Genomic DNA, 20,821 nt, shown 5'->3' on the forward strand with positions numbered 1-20,821 from the left:
TAAAAGTTTCCCACAGGAGGAGCTTATTTTACAAACACAAATATTGAAGGAGTGAGCGAAAATTAAACTGCCATAAGCTCGATAATGCAAAAGCAGACACTCCATCTTAAAATAAATTGTATACTAAAGATATAAGTGGGGGCCGATATTCAGACCGCAGGAGTTAGCCTAGCTAACTCCCACAGTCACCACTAAACCCGGATATTCAAAGTTGGGCCATTTCCAGTGACTGGCATTGAATATCCATTTTTTTTTCGCCAGTTAGAAGATAACTGCCTATGTTGATATTCAGACTTAGCACCCTTATGGCAATTTAAATGGTGTTTTTCGTAATCCGGACTATAAAATGATCCAATCCATCATAATCCAGTGATCCAAACAAACTCTAAAGAGTGGTGAAATGACCTCACACGTATCACAAAGCGATGATATGTTTTTTAATCACAGCAAATTACACACTAGAATCGTCACTGGTCTCACATCACCTCCCTTTCCTTTGAAACCAACAAAAAAAATTAATTCTATATATCAAATTTTAAATTATGTCCAAAGTAAAAAAAAAAACTGTTTACTCATCTGAATTGTTGGCGTTTGCTGCAGTGTCAGCTTAGGGGAATTTAAATCCGACATGGCACATGTTTCGCTAAATGCTTCCTCAAGGATATCTCCTTCTGTTTGCTCTCACTCATCTCGCCAAAAAAAAAAAAAAATTAGTCCATCAAGCCCAGTATCCTATTTCCAACAGTGGCCAATCCAGGTCACAAGTATCCGGCAAGATCCAAAAAAAGTAAAACATCCTAATAATGGCTTATGGACTTTTCTTTTAGGAAATTATCCAAACCCATTTTTAAACCCTGCTAAGCTAACTGCTTTTACTACATTCTCTGGCAACAAATTCCAGAATTTAATTACACATTGAGTGAAAAAATATTTTCTCTGGATTGTTTTAAATTTACTACTTTGTAGTTTTATTGCAAGGCCCCTAGTCCTAGTATTTTTGGAAAGAGTAAACAAGCAGTTTACGTCTACCCGTTCCACTTCACTCATTTTTTTACAGACCTCTATCATATCTCCCCTAAGTCATCTTTCCTCCCCTCAGTTGTCTTTTCTCCAAGCTGAAGAGCCCTAGCCCCTTTAGCCTTTCCTCATGGGGAAGTCATCTCATCCTCTTTATCATTTTCATCGCCCTTCTCTGCACCTTTTCTAATTCCACTGTAACTTTTTTGAGATGCGGTGACCAGAATCGCACATAGCATTCAAGGTACATGAAGCAATACAAAGGAGAGAGACATCTTACAATCAGGTATGTTCTTTAGCTGACAGAATACTTCCTTAGTAGTGTGGACATTAATAACTGGGCTAATTGGTCTTTTTCTGCCAGCATTTACAATGTTACTATTTAATTATGGGTAACCCTGAGGTCTGCAAAACAATCCATAAAACAAATTTGTCATTACCACGCTTGTCAACATTAAAAATAACTATAAAAATCCATAGGCTATTCTACTGGCTCAATGACAGTACTTTACACTGCTATGCATCAGACCCCTAGGTTTTTTTTCCTGAATCAGGTCTTCCAATCTCCAAGACATCTGGGGTTGATCGTGCTGTACAAGTGGGGGGGGGGGGGGAGTGGAATCATGTTCACTGCGCATTACTGCAATAATCTCTCTGCTCTTGAACATGCAAAACTCATAAAGGAGTGGGTTGGACAGGTTTTCTTTGCTATTTCTAATTCCAAAGGTCAGGGGTGTGCATCGTGGTGTACAGGGCTCTACGTCTGGGTGTCATTGATCCTATTCAGATCCTGAAGGTGGATATGCTATTGCAGAATGTTCTTTGTATAATAAAAAATTAACCATGGTTAATGTCTATGGTCCTGCTGCAGAAAAGCAGGTCCTCTATGAGAAGCTGTTTTTCAGACTTACTGTGTGAAATGCCCCCGACCTCCTCTTGGGGGAAGAATGGAATAAGACCGTTCCTCTTGACATATGACTATGCACTCACCCCCAGATGGGTCAATACAATATGCTTGGTATAAGCCGTACCCTAGCAATATCGATTACATATACTTTTCACCATGTTACAATACATATTGCAGGATTGACTATTTTCTCTGCTCTGGGGACCTTATGCCCTGGGTTTGCCCCCATGACATTATACCTTGTTATCTCCAGGATCATCACCCCATTTTGATTTCCCTAACCCTGGGGGCTCACATGCTTGTCAGGGGGACTTGGAATCAGTGGCGTAGGAAGGGGGGGCGGGGGGGCGGTCCGCCCCGGGTGCACGCCGCTGGGGGGGTGTCGGCTCCGCGCTGGTGCACTGCCCTCTCTGCCCCGGAACAGGTTACTTCTTCTTCCGGGACAGAGAGAGCAGTGAACCAGCGCGGAGCTGACACACCCCAGCAACGTGCAGTCGGGGCGGATCGGCCCTCCCGCCCGTCCCTCGCCGCAGGTATGCGCTCCAGGGGGGTACGCGCTCCGGGGGGGGGTGCGCCCCAGCGGGAGGAGGGTGCGCCGTGCTGCACCCGGGGGGGGGTGCGCAGTGGTGACCCACCCCGGGTGTCAGCTCCCCTCGCTACGGCTCTGCTTGGAATTTAAATGTCTCCCTTCTGGAGATGGAAGGCTTAAATAATCTTATGGGTAAGGCAGTTGAAGAATCTGATTGTTGTAATCTGGTGGCAGATTATAACCCTGCCACTTGCTGAGAGGCCTTTAAGGCAGATGACAATCATTGCATATGCTAGCTCAGTTAACAAGACTAAGCTGGCTTGGCAGACTAAGCCATTAGGTAGAGAACAGCCATAAAATGAATTGCTGTCTTGCAAGTTTACAGGTGCTTATAGATGGCTAGAACCAAACTGTAGGAAGTACTATACCAATCTGAAATACTGTGAACACGGCAACAAAGGTGGGGCCTTTCTGGCTCAGTTAATAAGTAGATGGGGGGGGGGGGAGGTCCAGAAACCTATTGGTAAAGTGAAAATACCCAGGAAAGAGTTGACATGGGATTCTGCTGTCATTGGTAGAAATGTTTGGGAGCATTTCATGGGTCTGTATGGTGGAGGCCAGGACCTCTTGGTAGTGGAGATAGCAGTGGCATAGCCATGAAGGGGCCTCAGGGGCTCAGGTTCCCTCCAACATTGTGGCAGAAAATACATGGCTGTCGTGGGTGCTCAAGCCCTGCCAGCTGAAGAGTTTCCCTGCCAGAGTCCAACCTGTGCTGCCCAGGGTTGCCAGGTGGAAATTTTTTTTCCCACCCAAACCAGCCTAAATCCAGCCCAAAACCCACCCAAACTCAAACCCCGCCCCTGACACCCCCACCCCCGCGTCATCACCCCCGCCCCCGCCGTCATCAACCCCGCCCCCGCCGTCATCACCCCGCCCCCGCCGTCATCGGCCCCGCCTCCCCCATCATCGGCCCCGCCTCCCCGTCATCAGCCCCGGCTCCCCGTCATCAGCCCCGCCCAAAACGTCACTAACCCCGCCCAAAACGTCACTAACCCCGCCCCCCGCGGCCGAAAAAACCGCCCAAAAAACCGCCCTGAAGCCCAAAAAGCAGCCCAAAAAACCGCAACCCGCCGCGGGCAAAACTTTCCCGCGGCTGATTGCAGAAAACCGCCCAATTGGGCGGTAAAACCGCCCACCTGGCAACACTGGTGCTGAGTGAACAGCAGGAAATTGCCAGGGTGCTCTAGTGGCTGATGCTGGCACTTCCACACATGCTCAGTTCATGTATTTGAACTGAGCATGCGCGGAAGTACTTGCATCGGAGGCTGGAGCAGCCTGCCTGCTTCCCCGCTTCTAAGACAGCACCTGCAGGACTCCAGCGGCAAAACGTCAGCTCGTGGGGCTTGAGTATCTCGGCCAGCAAAGGTATGAATGGGGGGGGGGGGGGGGCCAAAGCAACAGCGGCAACAGTCTCAAAGGAAAACACTGGCACTCAACCATTTAAAAAAAATCTAATTACTGATTAGAAAATACAGCAAGTAGCAACACTGTTTCTTCACTTGTAGCTGCAAGCTGATTAGATAGACCATCGTTCTCCTTACCATCTGCATCGTAAACCTCATTACTGCCATTGCTGGCCTTCGTTAATTCTGCTGGAAACGTGGGGAAGGTCCTCTCCACCCATCCTCTTTTCCTTAAACTGGCACGGATTACTGGGTAGTGACCATAGATAGTAAAGATTTTCCTTGCCTGAGGTTGAGAAATAGACAAGCAAACCTAAGTTTACATGCTGTTCCAAAAAAAAATGACCATGTGGCAATCTTCCAAAGGAAACGCAAGCTGAAGAAACTGTTAGGACAGCTGTAACATTTATTTATTTATTTATTTGGATTTTGCTCACACTTTTTTCGGTGGTAGCTCAAGAAAAGTTAAATTCAGGTACACTAGCAGGGGCATTTTCGAAAGAGAAGGGCGCCCATCTTCCGACACAAATCGGGAGATGGGCGTCCTTCTCTCAGGGTCGCCCAAATCGGCATAATCGAAAGCCGATTTTGGGCACCCTCAACTGCAGTCCATTGTGGGGATGACCAAAGTTCACGGGGGCGTGTTGGAGGCGTAGCTAAGGCGGGACAGGGGCGTGCTTAAGAGATGGGCGTCCTCGGCCGATAATGGAAAATAGAAGGGTGTCCCTGACGAGCATTTGGTCGACTTACTTGGTCCATTTTTTTTCACGACCAAGCCTCAAAAAGGTGCCCAAACTGACCAGATGTAGGGTTACCATATGTCCGGATTTCCCCGGACAAGTCCTCTTTTTGAGGACATGTACGGGGCGTCTGGTGGGTTTTGCCCGCCCGCCTGTTTGTCCGGATTTCTGGACAAGTGGGCAGGCGAGCGGCGCCGTGGGTCTCCTCTCTCCTCCCTTTACTTACTATCTGCCCTGGTGGTCTAGTGACCTCTTTGGGGTAGGAAAGAGCCCCCTCTTTCCTGCCCGGAGCACTTCCTGTCCTTGCCCTGCATCCTTCTCAGTCTCGGCTCAGGATTCAAAATGGCCACTGAGAGTTGAAGCGGCCTCGCAAAACTTCAACTCTCGGCAGCCATTTTGAATCCCGAGCCGAGACTGAGAAGGATGCAGGGCAAGGCAGCACTCCGGGCAGGAAAGAGGGGGCTCTTTCCTGCCCTGAAGAGGTCACAAGACCACCAGGGCAGTAGATAGTAAGTAAGGGGAGGGGAGGGGAATATGTGACAAGGGGGAGGGGAGGTGACGGGGGCAGGGGAGGGGAATATGTGACCCAGGGGAGAGGAGGGGAATATGTGACAAGGGGGGAGGGGAATATGTGACAGGGGGCGGGGTGAAAGCGAGAAAGGGCGGGGCGAGGATCCGAAAGGGACGTGGTGTGGGCGGAGCAGGGGCGGGGCGTGACATGTGTCCTCTTTTTCAGAGGACAAAATATGGTAACCCTAACCAGATGACCACTGAAGGGAATTGGGGATGACCTCCCCTTACTCCCCCAGTGGTAACCAACCCCCTCCCACCCTAAAAAAAATAATTTTTAAAAATGTTTTGCCAGCCTCAAATGTCATACCCAGCTCCATGACAGCAGTATGCAGGTCCCTGGAGCAGTTTTAGTGGGTGCAGTGCACTTCAGGCAGGCAGACCCAGGCCCATCCCCCCTACCTGTTACACTTGTGCTGGTAAATGTGAGCCCTTCAAAACCCACCCGAAACCCATTGTACCCACATGAAGGTGCCCCCTTTCACCCCTTAGGGCTATGGTAGTGGTGTACCGTTGTGGGGAGTGGGTTTTGGGGGGGTTTGAGGGGCTCAGCACCGAAGTTAAGGGAGCTATGCACCTGGAAGCAATTTGTGAAGTCCACTGCAGTGTCCCCTAGGGTGCCCGGTTGGTGAGAGGGACCAGTGCACTACGAATGCTGGCTCCTCCCACGAACAAATGCCTTGGATTTGGTTGTTTTTGAGATGGGTGTCCTCGGTTTCCATTATCGCCGAAAACCGGGGATAACCATCTCTAAGGTCGACCATCTCAACATTTAGGTTGACCATCTCTAAGGTCGACCTAAATGTTGAGATTTGGGTGTCCCCGACCGTATTATTGAAACGAAAGATGGACACCCGTCTTGTTTCGATAATACGGGTTTCCCCGTCCCTTCACCGGGACATCCTTAGAGATGGCCGCCCTTAGAGATGGTCGTCCCCGTTCAATTATACCCCTCCATGTGATTTCCCTGTCCCTGGAAGGCTACCAAGCTAATTTTGTACCTGATCATATTTTCAAAGCACTTAGCCTTCCAAAGTTCCATAGGTTTCTATGGAACTTTGGAAGGCTAAGTGCTTTGAAAATATGCCTTAAGGCGTTGCAGTGGGATTTGATCCCAAATGTACAAAAATATTTTACCATTTGGTTGGAAGTTAAGTAATTAGCATAATTGTTAGTCTGCGCATTAACTTGTTTTAGCACATCCACTAATAACTATGCTAATCACTAACAATTTCACGTGGGTATCAAATGATTGCAGCCACTCTAATAATGAACTGCACAGTCAACATTTTCCAATAGGGAATATTTTGCTCATTTGTTCATGTCCCCCAATCCCCAGCTCTGCAAACTATGAAGCCTGCCAGGCAAAATTTTAACCCATGGGGAAAGATAGTGCAAAGTGGCTAGCCAACCTGGTACACGAACCCCCTTAACTACCCATCACAACTCCTCCTGAAGCCCTATTCCAACCCTGACATCACCACTCAACTGTTTTGGGTGGGGGGTTATTGAGAATGGGTAGAAATGTGAGGGAGCTGCTGCAACCTAAGAAAAAAGAATTGGCAGCAAATACAAAAGCTTTATATGATGGTGGGTAGAGCTGGTTGTGTGGGTGGGGGGCACTGACTGATTGAGCATATGAACAGCAGAAGCAGCACAGCACCAGTACAGTGTATATACGTCTGTCTGAAAAGTGACAGAGTGCACGCGTGTGTACATGCTTCTATGTCTCTGGTGGAGACAATCAAACATATAAACGGCGAGTGACCGAACTCACTCGCAAATGCGCAGTAGAGACTTCCCTCTCTGTCCCGCCCCCGCGTCAATACGTGATGACGGGGGCGGGACAGAAAGGGAAACTGTGCTCCCCCCCCCCCCCCCCCGAGGTCTCTGCCACCACCCCTCCACCCGGCCCGGGCCCTCTGATCGCAATTAATTCAACTTACATCTCGGCAGCACGCTGATCAGCTGAGCTCCGGTCGGCCTTCCTTCCCTGCCGGTACGTCACACGAGGGCGGGACACAGGCAGAGAAGGAAGGCCAGGCCGACGGGAGCTCAGCTGATCTGCGTGCTGCAGCGATGTAAGTTGAATTAATAGCGAACAGAGGGCCCGGACCGGGTGTACGGGTGGCGGCGACTCCGGGGGGGGGGGGGGGGGCAGCGGCGACCTCGGGGGGGGGGGCTTGGAAAACCCCCATTCCAATAGTAGCCCGTTTTAACGGGCTCAACGGCTAGTCTCCATATAAATAGAGCTTCCCTTTGAAAATTTCAGCTGGAGTGGAGAAGTCCACTGGTACAAATGTACCTGTGCACATATTAAGTGAAGAGGAGTTTTCAGCGCAGAGAATTTACTCAGCTAGATATTTATTTACTGCATTTGTATCCCACATTTTCCCACCGTATGGCAGGTTCAATGTGGCTTACATATTGCTAAAAAGGCAGTCACAAAATTTAGATTTGTGTAGAAGTCTAGTACATAATACAGAAGTACAAGAAACGCTTAGATTGATATATTAGCATAGTGTGAGAGAGGTTAATATTATTGTTTTCCATTTCTGAACTTTTCGTGATGTATGTTGGTGTGGGATTAGGCAGATCCGGGGGGGGGGGGGGGGGGAGACTTCTTGAAAAGATGTGTTTTCAGTTTTTTTCTGAATTGTAGGTAGTTTTCTGTGAGTTTCAGGTCTTTGGGTAGTGAGTTCCAAAGTTGTGTGCCTATAAAGGAGAGGCTGGTGGCAAGTGAAGATTTGTATTTTTTACCTTTGCAATTGGGGTAGTGAAGGGTTAGGTAGGTTCTTGCTGTTCTTGTCACGTTTCTTAATGGTAGATCGATAAGTTCTGTCATGTAATCTGGTGCAAGTCCGTAGATGATTCTGTGGACTATTGTGCATATTTTGAGCGTTACTAGGAAGCCAATGTAAGCTTCTTAGGAGGGGTTTCGTACTTTCGAAGCGTGTTCTTCCGAAGATGAGTCTGGCAGCCGTAACCTGGACGATTTCTTTGAAAACTGCCCTAATACTGCCTCCACTCTATCTATACTATATCCTTTCAGAAGCACCAAAAAAAGTGAATATATATTATTTTGATTCTAGCATTTCCAAAGCTCTTTCACATGTCCCAGTTTACTCATTCTGAATACTGACACAATACCATTATCAAGTTATTACTACTGCTGCTACTTATTTCTATAACATTCCTCTCTTTCTTTTATATTTGTATGTTATCCCTAAGGAAACTAGAGGTATTAGTATTTACAGTTTCAGGCACCTCTTTCAAATCTAGTTATGCACCATGCACCTAAGTAAATCAGGATGCTGCCGTGGTGTTTGTTATTGAAAAGCAATGCATGTGTTATACTTGTTAAGTGCAAAACCTGAACACACCATGAACAACTGAAAAGAAGTCTCAAGAAAAAGAGACGTAAGGATATCTGTGAACATTTCATGACACCTAGAAGCTAACAGTCAAAAGACCTGCCCTGATAACTGAGTTACCTTGACAAGGGAGTGGAGGAGTGGCCTAGTGGTTAGGGTGGTGGACTTTGGTCCTGGGGAACTGAGGAACTGAGTTCGATTCCCGGCACAGGCAGCTCCTTGTGACTCTGGGCAAGTCACTTAACCCTCCATTGCCCCATGTAAGCCGCATTGAGCCTGCCATGAGTGGGAAAGCGCGGGGTACAAATGTAACAAAAAAAAACATAAGTAATGCCACACTGGGAAAAGACCAAGGGTCCATTGAGCCCAGCATCCTGTCCCCGATAGTGGCCAATCCAGGCCAAGGTTCTATATAGATCACTCAAAGTTGGGTGCTGATGCCAGATCCATGCCTAAACTAATTAGTTAATCAGGCAATAACAATCAATTATTGGAGTTGTTTGACATTAATTAGGTATTAGGTGTGTATCTACCTTGCGTCCTATTCTATATAATGTGCTCCTAAATTGTACAGCATGCAACTCTAAAGGGGCGTGGCTATGGGATGGACATGGGCGGATCATGGACGATCTCAGAAGTTAGGCACAATGTTATAGACTACTATCAACTGTGTGCCTGTCATAAACTGAGCATAAGCATTTACACAGCATTTATTCGGAAAGGCATACCCGACTGACCCAACTTAAATGCCTCAACCCTGCAACACTTCACTATCCAAGATCGTACTGGACATTAACAAACCCTTCTACCTCTAACCCAAATGGACTGAATCTTATCTTCCCCATACCATTATAATATCTTTTGTACTTATCCCCTACCGAACTTGGCGAATGCCTTTACGGTATTATGTAAGCCACATTGAGCCTGCAAATATGTGGGAAAATGTAGGATACAAATGTAACAAATAAATAAATAAAAGCTGGTACCCAAAGTCAGGCGTGAAATGCGAACTATGCTAGTATTCTATAAAGTGCGCTTGGCGCAGACCACACTTTATAGAATTTGAGCTTAGCATGGATCACCCCGGCACCATTATTTACTGAATTCTGCCCATAGCGAATTAATGCAAGGGGGTATACACAGGGGTGGGGCATGGGTGAGGCTCCCAGCTACACGCTTAACAGAATACTGTAAGTTATGTGGGCACTTTGCATATTTAGATGCCCACACTTACGCCAGCTCTATTGCCTGTGTAATTGTGGCCACCTAAATGTTAGACGCATCAATACCAGGTTACACTAGTATTCTATAACGCAGGGGTATCCAGCCTCAGCCTTTTGCCAGGTCAGGTTTTCATGATTCCCCCAATTAATATGCATAAGATCTATTTGCATACAATGGAGGCAGTACATGTAAATAAATCTCTTGCATATTCATTGGGGAAATCCTGAAAACCTGACTGGATTGTGGCCCTCGAAGACCGAGGTTGGACAACCCTGCTATAATGGAACCTAGACACCCAGGTTCCATTATACAATAGGCTTCCACCACGCAGCCTCAGGTCACCTAAGTGGTGGTTCCCAGTTCTAGAATTGCCACCATAGTGCCAGAATGGTCACCTCACTGCTACTCATTCAGAGAGTGGCACTACAGATAAGAATTAAGTTAAACAGCAACAGCAGTTCTGACATTTAAATGAAGCCAGTGACTGTGCAGGCTGAGCATTTAACCCTATTACTGCAGCTCATACTGCAAGACTGTCTCCATGATTGAGGGGGGGGGGGGGGGAAGGAAGGGAAATGCAAAAGCAGAAGTTGGCTCAGGATGCCACAACCTCTTGAGCTGGCCCTGTGAAGAAAAAAATTGACACACGAGATCTTTGCTATAAGGTACTTGTTGCTGATAATTCAAAAATGTGAAGAGATTAAGAACATTTATGAAACATTTATTATTGCTGACATGACATGAGTCCTGTACGAGGTGTATTTTCAAAGCACAGACTTATAAAGTTTAATAGTAACCTACAGAATTTTGCAAGTCTAAGTGCTTTGAAAATGAGCCCCTATTAGGCAAGTAGCCAGCCACATTTCAAACAGCTTGCACAGAACCTTTACAGTTGTTTGTTTGGTAACAGTGGAGAGACAGCCAATAGCCCCTTTGCCCCTTTCCTGCCACTAACATTCTGGGTACAAATTGTGCAAAAAAAAACCTATATTAGAAACAATCATAAAAATTATACCTTGGCTGCTTTTGCAGCTAAACTCTTAGCCTGTCTAAACCTATCCACAGTTGGAAGCGATGTCGGTTCATTTGATTTTCTTTCTTTGTGCACTAAAAAAAGAGGATAGAGGCAGAGAAAGCATGAAAACAAGGATATAAACATTTTCCAAAATTGACTTATAATTAAATAACAAGAACAGCAGGGTAGTGGGGCACAATATCACACATGCCATGACATTCCACAGGCTCTCTCTTCCTACTGCATTTTCTTAAAGTTTGGAGTTGGCACTGGAGCAGTTTCACCTTTGTAAAGCCTGTGACTTCCTTGCTCTCCAGAAGGGCAATATATATCATCTCCAAGACTCCGCAATACCACAAAGGCATAGGATTCACATTTTCTTATTATATATGCGGTTCAATTTGAGTGAACTCACAAAGTTCAGATTAGGTGCTTAGGGGCAGATTCTATATATGGCGCCTAAAAAATCCATGTGGAACTCAGTTTCACTTAAGCGTATTCTATAAGATTTACGCACAGTATATAGAATACGCTTAGTATATATCATCGCGCCTAAATCTATGTGTGCCCATTTACATCAACGAAAACCTGGCAAAAATCCCGGTGTGTAGATTTAGGCGGACTGCACCATATTCCATAACTACGTGCGTAAATTTTGGAATGCCCATAAGCACACCCCTTTTGAACTGTGTGCATTTCTTTTGAATTGCACGCTTCGCCATTTAGGCGCAGTTCATTATAGAATGTGCTTACTGAGTTGTGCGCGTAACTTGCAATTATTATCAATTAGCGCTTAAGTGCTGTTAAAATATTTTCTAAAAGTTTGTCTAAAAGATTGTCTACCATTATGTTTTGTTTTATATACTATTCTATTGAATACAAGCTTAAGCGGAAAGTCAACCGTAAATTTAGGCATGGTCAATTAACGAAAACATAGTGCAAGTGCTTGTGCCTAAATTTATGCACAGAGTACCATTATTCTGTAATTATGGTATAACTCGAAGCCACGCCCCCCATTCCACCCCAAAATGCCCATGACCCTCCCGTTTCTACACCCCCTTTTTTGGAACATGTGTAAAATTTAGGCATGGATTCTACGCCTAACTTTACATAATTAAATCTAATTAGTGCCAATAATTGTTAAAAAAACTAATTATTGGCACTAATTGGCTTGTTATCCAATCAAATTGCACCCAAAAAATCAGGAATGCGCTTATATTTGTGCGCTTTTACAGCATCAGGGGGATCATGCTAATACCTCCAACTTTCAGGGCCCAACATGGACAACGCTGCTTTAGGAAATCCACAAAAATGCAACTCTATCAAATATATTTTTCATTACTAGTGTGCCAGTCTCTCTCACTCATTAAACTTTTTTGTGTTTGATGCGTGAGAGACTAGCACATTATTATAATTTTATGCAATCTACTGTGGAAGATATAAACAAGGATGTCAACAGTAAAAGAAAACACAACAATTCATTCATAATGTTCACATGTGTTGTGCCTTCCTTAAAAATGTCAAAGAGAAACAAATTGGTAAATACATACGGTTTTCTTCTTCAGTTCGTCCCTCCTCTGCCGTAGTCAATGATTTTCTCAAATTCTGTGTCTGCTTCATTCTGATGTTTTCCTGAGTGTCATTTTTAGTTGTCACCTATATAATGTCAAAAGGAAAGCACTCATTAAAAATCTGCAAAGCTTTATTTTCAGAACAATTAAGTCCTGCAAATGCTAATGAGAACCTGCACTAATCAGAAACAGTCACAAGATTCAGACTTTATAGCCTCATGATTTAAGATCCAAGTAATAAATCAGCAACATGAATAAATGTGAAATCTTTGGAAAAATGTTAGCAGCTTAGCACTGATTTTCAGCACTAGGCACCTAAATTGGGCTCATAAATCTAGGTACATGAATGGAAGGCTTGAATTTAGAAATATAACTTGCAACTTCCTAAATTTGGGGGAATTTTCAGCAGAAAACTTAGACTGAAAACAAGGAACAAACTCAGTTCTGAAACTAGGGGTCCTTTTACTAAGCTGTGGCAAAAAGTGGCCTTACTGCACCCATACGCAGATCTTTCCTACGAACTAAGGCCATTTTACCACAGCCGTATTTTTCCCATTCATGGCCATGCACTAATGCTGCCATTAACTAGGGTTACCATATGTACGGATTTCCCCGGACATGTCCTCTTTTTTAGGGCGCCGTGGGGAGTCTGGGCGGGTTTCCAAGTTTCCTCGATTTGTCCAGGTTTCTCAGTTCGGGTCATCACATGACCTGTCCCGTCCTGACCTATCATGAGTATGCATGGGGCGCGGGCCAATGCCAGCAGGCAGGCTGCAACGTCTGTGCCTGCAGCCTGCCAGAAATCAGCTGATCTAAAAGTCATCGGGGGGCGGGCGGCGGCGGCAGCAGTGAAGGCGTGCAGGCAGGCTCCTCCGAGTCCCCCCCTCCTCCTCCCTCCTTTGTCCTTCCCCTCCGAATTTAAAAAGTCATCTCTCTTCTTATCTCGTCGGGGTTACGGTGGTGGCAGGCCGGCAGCAGCAGCAGTGAAAAGCGCTGCGTGCACACTTCAGCCCTTCTTCCCTTCTCTGTCTCTCAGCTCTGGTCCCACCCTTGCGGAAATAGGAAATGAGGGCGGGACCAGAGCTGAGAGACAGAGAAGGGAAGAAGGCTGAAGCGTGCACGCAGTGCTTTCACTGCTGCTGCCGGCCTGCCGCCACCATAACCTCGACGAAGTAAGAAAGAGATGACTTTTAAAATTCGGAGGGGATGGAGAAGGAACCCTGGAACTCGGAAGGACCCTGGAACTTGAAGGGAGGGAGAGGGGGGGCCTGGAACTCAGAGGGAGGGAGGGCGGGGGGGCCTGGAACTCAGAGGGAGAGAGGGAGGGGGGGCCAGACCACCATGGCAGTAGTAAGGTAAGGGGAGGGGGTGACGGGGAGGGGGAGTGATGGGGTGTGTGACAGTGGGAGGGAAAAATGTGACGGGGTGGAGCGAGGGTGTGAAAGGGGGTGGGGCAGTGCGTGAAAGGGGTGTGGTGTGAAAGGGGCGGGGCATGTGTCCTTTTGGGGGGGGCAAAATATGGTAACCCTACCATTAACACACGGACATTTTAAAAAATTACCACAGGAACACTTACTGCCAACCATTTTGTAGGCAGTAAGGGCGTACGTAGCATCCCTGCGCTAACCAATTAGATGGAAATGTAGATGTGCTAACTGGTTAGGGCAGAAACGCCCACTCTCTGTCCATGACATGCCCCCTCAAAAGAAATAAGAAATGTATTTTAGCACACAGTCAGCACACACACATTTTGGAGTTACTGCAGGACATTGAGGGGATCTTTTATAAGCGATAGTAAGCCCAACGTGGGCTTACTGCTCGCTAATCCGGAACTGCCAGGCTACCGCAGCAGCCCAGAGGTGGTTCCCACCCCCAGCACGTGCCATTTCCGGCACTATAAAAATAAGTTTAATTTTTGTACCACCAGTGCTTACCTGGCAGTAATCAAGCAGTGCTGCGCGGTGCCCGGTTACCGCAGGAGCCCTTACCGTCACCTCAATGGTGGTAAGTGCTCCTCCCCGAAACGGCTGCGCAGCGTTTCACTTCCCCATGGCCATTTCTTTAAAAAAAAAGGCAGCCTTTTACCCTCTGCGGTAAAAGGGGGCCTCAGCGCGTGTCAAAAACACACGCAGCAGACCCCCTTTTACCACAGCTTAGTAAAAGGGGCCCTGAGCACGTCCTATAGTACTCCATTTTTAGCTGTGTTAGATGTGCATTAGCATCTAATGCGACTTATTAAAAGGGCCCCTTAGAAACCTAATATTAGAAGTTCAGGTTTCTTTTCTTTATATTGGGCTCCCAGTAATAACAGATTGCAATCTACAACAGAGCTATTTTATAATACAGTTAGTACGGTCATAATAATTACATTTGTTTACACAGTAGTATCAGTGCAATCAGCTCTGTACAAGGCAATGAGCAGTACTGCAAAGGAACTTTCTCAGAATGCTTTAATGTCAGTTTATACCTTTCAAGGTAACAGATGAAAGTGAGTGAAGAAATGGAGAAATAGACTGGTATTGCAACTCTGTGTTCTATTACCAGCCATGGAGGGGCATTTTTGAAAGGGACGTCCAAGTTGCGACTTGGACATCCTTGCAAAATGGCGAAATCCAGGGGCAGGGAAACCCGTATTTTCAAAAGATGGACGTCCATCTTTGGTTTGAAAATACCGTCAGAGATGTCCATATCCTTAAATTTGGACGTCCCTAGACATGGACGTTTCTGACTTTCGGCGATTTTCGAAACCAAAGATGTCCTGTCAAAAATGTCCTAAGGCAAGCCATTTGGGCGTGGGAGGAGCCAGCATTTGTAGTGCACTGGTCCCACTGACATGCCAGGACACCACCGGGGGCACCCTAGGGGGCAATGCAATGGACTTCATAAAATGCTCCCAGGAACATAGAGCGAAGATACATACCTATAGCAGGTATTCTCCAAGGACAGCAGGCTGATTGTTCTCACATGTGCGTCGACGTTCGCGTTGGCCTGGGAATCGGACAGCTATTTTGCAAGCAAAATATTTTAAAAAACTTTCCAGAGTCTTCTGGCGTGCGTGCACTGCGCATGCGCTGCCGTCTTCCCACCCATCGCGTGAGCGTTCCCGCTCAGTTTAATCAAAAAGCAAAACAACAAACAACAACTCCAAAGGGGAGGTGGGCGGCGGGTTTGTGAGAACAATCTGCCTGCTGTCCTCGGAGAATACCTGCTACAAGTATGTATCTTTGCTTTCTCCGAGGAGGATCTCAAGTACTTTGGGAGTCCTTTGGGATTCCTTCTGAACCTTCCCCTCCACCAGAAAGGAGACTGTCTCCACCAGAGAGTTTATCCTTTACCTCCTTTGTCCGGGAAATGTCTGCGGCTATTCCCTTCCCTATGGAGGTTGAGGATGAGCCCAGGGCTGAGATGCTCGAGGTCCTGGAGAGGCTGCAACGGCTCCTTTGCATAATGTACTCAAGGAAGTCCTTATGCGAAACTGGTCGTTCCCCGTGATCCCGAAGAGAACTGAATCCCAATATTGGATCCACGGGGAACCTGGATTGATGAAGTCTCAGCTACCTCACAATTCCATGGTGGTGGACTCCGCTCTCAAAAGACCTAAGAGTAATAGGGACTATGCCTTGGCTCCCCAAGGCAGAGAATCTAGAACCTTGGACTCTTTTGGGAGGAAGGCTTATCAGGCCGCTATGCTCGCTGCCAAAATCCAGACACACCAGCACTTCACGAGCATCCACTTGCAACTGTCTAGTTTGGTTGATGCGCTCCCTCCGGAGCAGGCCGAGCCTTTTCGCCAGGTGGTCAGGCAGCAGAAGGCATGTCAAAAATTCCTGGCCAGGGGTACTTTCAACACTTTTGATGTAGCATCCAGAATCTCTGCCCAAGGTATAGTGATGCGCAGACTCTCATGGCTGCGTGTCTCTGACCTGGATCATTCGGTCCAGCAGCGGATGGTGGATGTTCCTTGCTGGGGGGATAACCTTTTCGGTGAGAAAGTAGAGGATCTGGTTGACCAGCTCAAAAAGCACAATGATGCTATGGATTCTCTCTCCCGCCGGCCGTCTTCTGCTACTACCTTCTCATCCAGGAGGTTTTTTGGAGGGAAGAGGAGTGCTCCCTATTCCTATGCTAGGCGTAGGTAAACTCCTGCTTCTTGGCAGCCTGTACAGGCTCAGTCCCAGCTTGCTCGTTCTCATCAACAGCGTGCGCCTAAGGCCTCTGCAGCTCCCCAGCAAAAGCAAGGGATGGGCTTTTGACCGGCTCCAGTTCACCATAGTCTCAGAAAAAGTGTCCGTGTCGGGTTGATATTTTTTCACCAAAGGTGGCCTCTCATAACCTCCGATTGGTGGGTTCTTCAAATAGTCCGGTCAGGATATACCTTCAATCTGGAATCCAAACCTCCAAATTGTCCACCGGGAGCTCATTCTTACAGTTCCCAGCACAAACAGGTACTTGCAGAGGAACTCTCCGCCCTTCTACAGGCCCAAGCGGTTGAATCCGTTCCACCAGGGGAAGAATGCCTGGGATTCTATTCCAGGTACTTCCTTGTGCAAAAGAAAACAGGGGGGATGCGTCCCATCCTAGACCTAAGGGCCCTGAACAAATTTCTAGTCCGAGAAAAGTTCAGGATGGTTTCCCTGGGCACCCTTCTTCCCATGATTCAGGGAAAACGATTGGCTATGCTCTCTGGACTTAAAGGATGCTTACACCCACATCTCGATACTCCCAGCTCACAGGAAGTATCTTCGATTTTGGCTAGGAACATAGCACTTTCAGTACCGTGTACTGCCTTTTGACCTGGCATCTGCGCCCCGAGTGTTTACCAAATGCCTAGCTGTAGTCGCAGCATCGCTACGCAGGCTGGGAGTGCATCTGTTTCCTTATCTCGATGATTGGCTGGTGAAGAGCACCTCGGAGGAGGGTGCTCTGGAGTCCATGCGAATAACTATTCGGGTGCTAAAGCTACTGGGGTTCGTCATAAATTATCCCAAGTCCCATCTCACCCCAGTCTAAAAATTGGAATTCATTGGAGCCCTGTTGAACACTCAGATAGCTAGAGCTTACCTTCCCGAGGCAAGGGCGGACAACCTTCTGTCCCTGGTGTCCAGGGTTCGAGCGTCCCAGCAGGTCATGGCTCGGCAGATGTTGAGACTTCTGGGGCACATGGCTCTATAGTTCATGTAACTCCCATGGCACGTCTACATATGAGATCAGCTCAATGGACCCTAGCTTCCCACTGGTTTCAAGCTGCAGGGGATCTAGAAGATATAGTCCAACTGTCCACAAGTTTTCGCAATTCTCTTCAGTGGTGGACGATTCGATCCAATTTGACCATGGGGCAACCATTCCAAGTTCCTCAGCCACAGAAAGTGCTGACGACAGATGCGTCTCTCCTGGGGTGGGGAGCTCATGTAGATGGGCTGCACACTCAGGGAGCCTGGTCCTTTCAGGAAAAAGGTCTGCAGATCAACCTCCTGGAATTAAGAGCGATCTGGAACGCTCTAAAGGCTTTCAGAGATCGGCTGTCCAATCAAGTCATCTTAATTCAGACAGACAATCAGGTTGCCATGTACTACACCAAAAAGCAGGGGGGCACTGGATCTCACCCTCTGTGTCAGGAAGCCGTTCAGATGTGGCTTTGGGCATGCCGTCACGGCATGTTTCTCCAAGCCACTTATCTGGTAGGTGTAAACAACAGTCTGGCCGACAGACTGAGCAGGATAATGCAACCTCACAAGTGGTCTCTAAACATGGGCGTAGTCTGAGCGTGGGGCACCCCCTTGGTGGATCTTTTTGCCACTCAGATCAATCACAAGGTCCCTCAGTTCTGTTCCAGGCTTCAGGCCCATGACAGACTAGCGTCAGATGCCTTTCTCCTGCATTGGGGAACAGGCCTTTTGTATGCGTATCCTCCCATACCTCTAGTAGGGAAGACTTTGCTAAAACTCAAGCAAGACTGCGGAACCATGATCCTGATAGCGCCTTTTTCGCCGCGTCAGATTTGGTTCCCTCTTCTTCTGGAGTTGCCCTCAAAAGAACCGTGGAGATTGGAGTGTTTTCCAACCCTCATCACTCAGAACGAGGGGTCGCTTCTACATCCCAACCTCCAGTATCTGGCTCTCACGGCCTGGATGTTGAGAGCTTAGAATTCGCCTCCTTGGGTCTTTCAGAGGGTGTCTCCCGAGTCTTGCTTTCTTCCAGGAAAGATTCCACAAAGAGGTGTTACTCTTTTAAATGGAGGGGGTTTGCTGTCTGGTGTGACAGCAAAGCTCTAGATCCTCTTTCTTGTCCTACACAGACCCTGCTTGAATACCTTCTACACTTATCAGAGTCTGGTTTCAAGACCAACTCTCTAAGGATTCACCTTAGTGCGATTAGTGCTTATCACCGCCGTGTAGAGGATAAGCCTATCTCTGGACAGTCTTTAGTTGTTCACTTTATGAGAGGTTTGTTTTGTCAAAGCCCCCTGTCAAACCTCCTCCAGTGTCATGGGATCTCAACGTCGTTCTCACCCAGCTGATGAAACCTCCTTTTGAGCCAGTGAATTCCTGCCATCTGAAGTACTTGACCTGGAAGGTCGTTTTCTTGGTGGCTGTTACTTCAGCTCGTAGAGTCAGTGAGCTTCAGGCCTTGGTAGAGCATGCACCTTATATCAAGTTTCATCACAACAGAGTAGTCCTCCACACGCACCCTAAGTTCCTGCCAAAGGTGCTGTCGGAGTGCTATCTGAACCAGTCAATTGTCTTGCCAACATTCTTTCCCCGTCCTCATACCCGCCCTGGCGAAAGCAGTTTGCACACCCTTTAGACAGTCCGCCCAGTTATTTGTCTCTTTCGATCCCAACAGGAGGGGAGTCGCCATCGGAAAATGCACAATCTCCAATTGGCTAGCAAATTGCATATCCTTCACTTACGCCCAAGCTGGGCTGACTCTGGAGGGCCATGTCACGGCTCATAATGTTAGAGCCATGGCTGCGTCAGTGGCTCACTTAAAGTCAGCCTCCATAGAGGAGATTTGCAAGGCTGCAACGTGGTCATCAGTCCACACATTCACATCTCACTACTTCCTCCAGCAGGATACCCGACGCGACAGTCGGTTTGGGGAGTCGGTGCTGCAGAATCTGGTCGGGGTTTAGAATCCAACTCAACCCCCCTAGACCCATTTTTCTTCTGTTCCAGGCTGCACACTCTTAGTTAGTTGTTTATGTTTTCAGGTCAATCTATGTTATGTTCTCGCTGTTGCGAGGCCCAATTGACCAATGTTCATTGTTTTGAGTGAGCCTGGGTGCTAGGGATACCCCACTGTATTCCATACAACAAAAGGTGCACGTTCCCACAAACCATCTTTCTCTTTTGATCTAGGCACAGGGAAAAAAAAGAATTTAAATGCTCCCAGGTTTCAACATAATTCATGTTTAATGTGAGATATAAATAAATAAAAATTCTGAATGTTGAGCACCTGATTCTCATAACATGATGTCTGTTTTAGTGTCCCTTTACTAGGAGAAAAAAAATATCTGCACGAATGTAACACATGCTAGAGTGTCCCTATAACCAGCCCCTCGAAATGACTACGATTTATACCAAATTACTACTCTACCTATGAAAAGTTGTTCCGTTATTATACTTCCTCTGTGTACATCCGTATGCTGCAGAAGCTGGCATGTTTGAAAATATAAGTGAGATTAAATAAAAATGCTACAAACAGTAAAGAACAACAATGTGGATGCAGCAGCTCATAGGTTTGTTTGCTTTGTTTTGAGTGTACACAGAATAACAACTGAATGGGGAAAGGGAACCACAGAATAACCTAAGTGGCTTTCAACTTTTTGATGTCATGCTGTCACCTGTTCTCAATCAAACCTCCTTGGAGGTAACAGTGCCTGGTATGTGCCATGAACTTCCTGCAGTTAGCTCTTCACGCCCAATCTCTGTCCTGCCCTGCCTAGTTACCACCCCTTAATACAAAATGCTCTTAATATGCTAATTAGTATGTGCTAACACTGAAATAATGCAAAACCACTTATTGATCTTGTGCAGGTTAATTCATGTGTTAACTGCCTAATAAACTTTAGTAAACAGATCCCTATGTTACTCCAAAAGTGAAGAAAATTCAGAACATTTACTTCTATCTAATTTATACCTTTATCATCTCATCAGAACTCTGATACTAATTTATACAGTGCTACAAAGAAAACACCGCTACATTTAGCTATGGCAATCAAGCCTTTACCTTCTTCAGGTACCCTTTCTTTTGAGGAAATCAATACAAACAAGAAGAAACAGAAGACTGCTATGAGCAGGGCAAGTAATATCAAAATGATAGTAGACAGATTCACGAAGAAAACATATACATTTAAAAGAGGACATGAAAAAACTAGAAAATCAAATGATGCTTTTTTGTTTGGCATTAGT

At 46.7% G+C, this 20,821-nt stretch overlaps 1 protein-coding gene across 1 annotated transcript in view; it reads right to left on the reverse strand.

The window, feature by feature from the left end:
- TTLL8 (tubulin tyrosine ligase like 8) overlaps positions 1–12,941 on the reverse strand; it is a 141,101-nt gene extending 128,160 nt beyond the window's left edge. Inside the window, exons 1-4 of the mRNA XM_030216801.1 lie at positions 12,903–12,941; positions 12,390–12,495; positions 10,840–10,931; positions 4,055–4,202 (exon numbers count right to left, since the gene is read on the reverse strand). Coding sequence (XP_030072661.1) covers positions 4,055–4,202; positions 10,840–10,931; positions 12,390–12,495; positions 12,903–12,941 — 385 coding nt within the window. The remainder of the gene's footprint in view (positions 1–4,054; positions 4,203–10,839; positions 10,932–12,389; positions 12,496–12,902) is intronic.
- Between the last annotated feature and the right edge of the window lie 7,880 nt (positions 12,942–20,821).

The sequence above is a fragment of the Microcaecilia unicolor genome, chromosome 10 (genome assembly GCF_901765095.1).
Source record: "Microcaecilia unicolor chromosome 10, aMicUni1.1, whole genome shotgun sequence".
Taxonomy (NCBI): domain Eukaryota; kingdom Metazoa; phylum Chordata; class Amphibia; order Gymnophiona; family Siphonopidae; genus Microcaecilia; species Microcaecilia unicolor.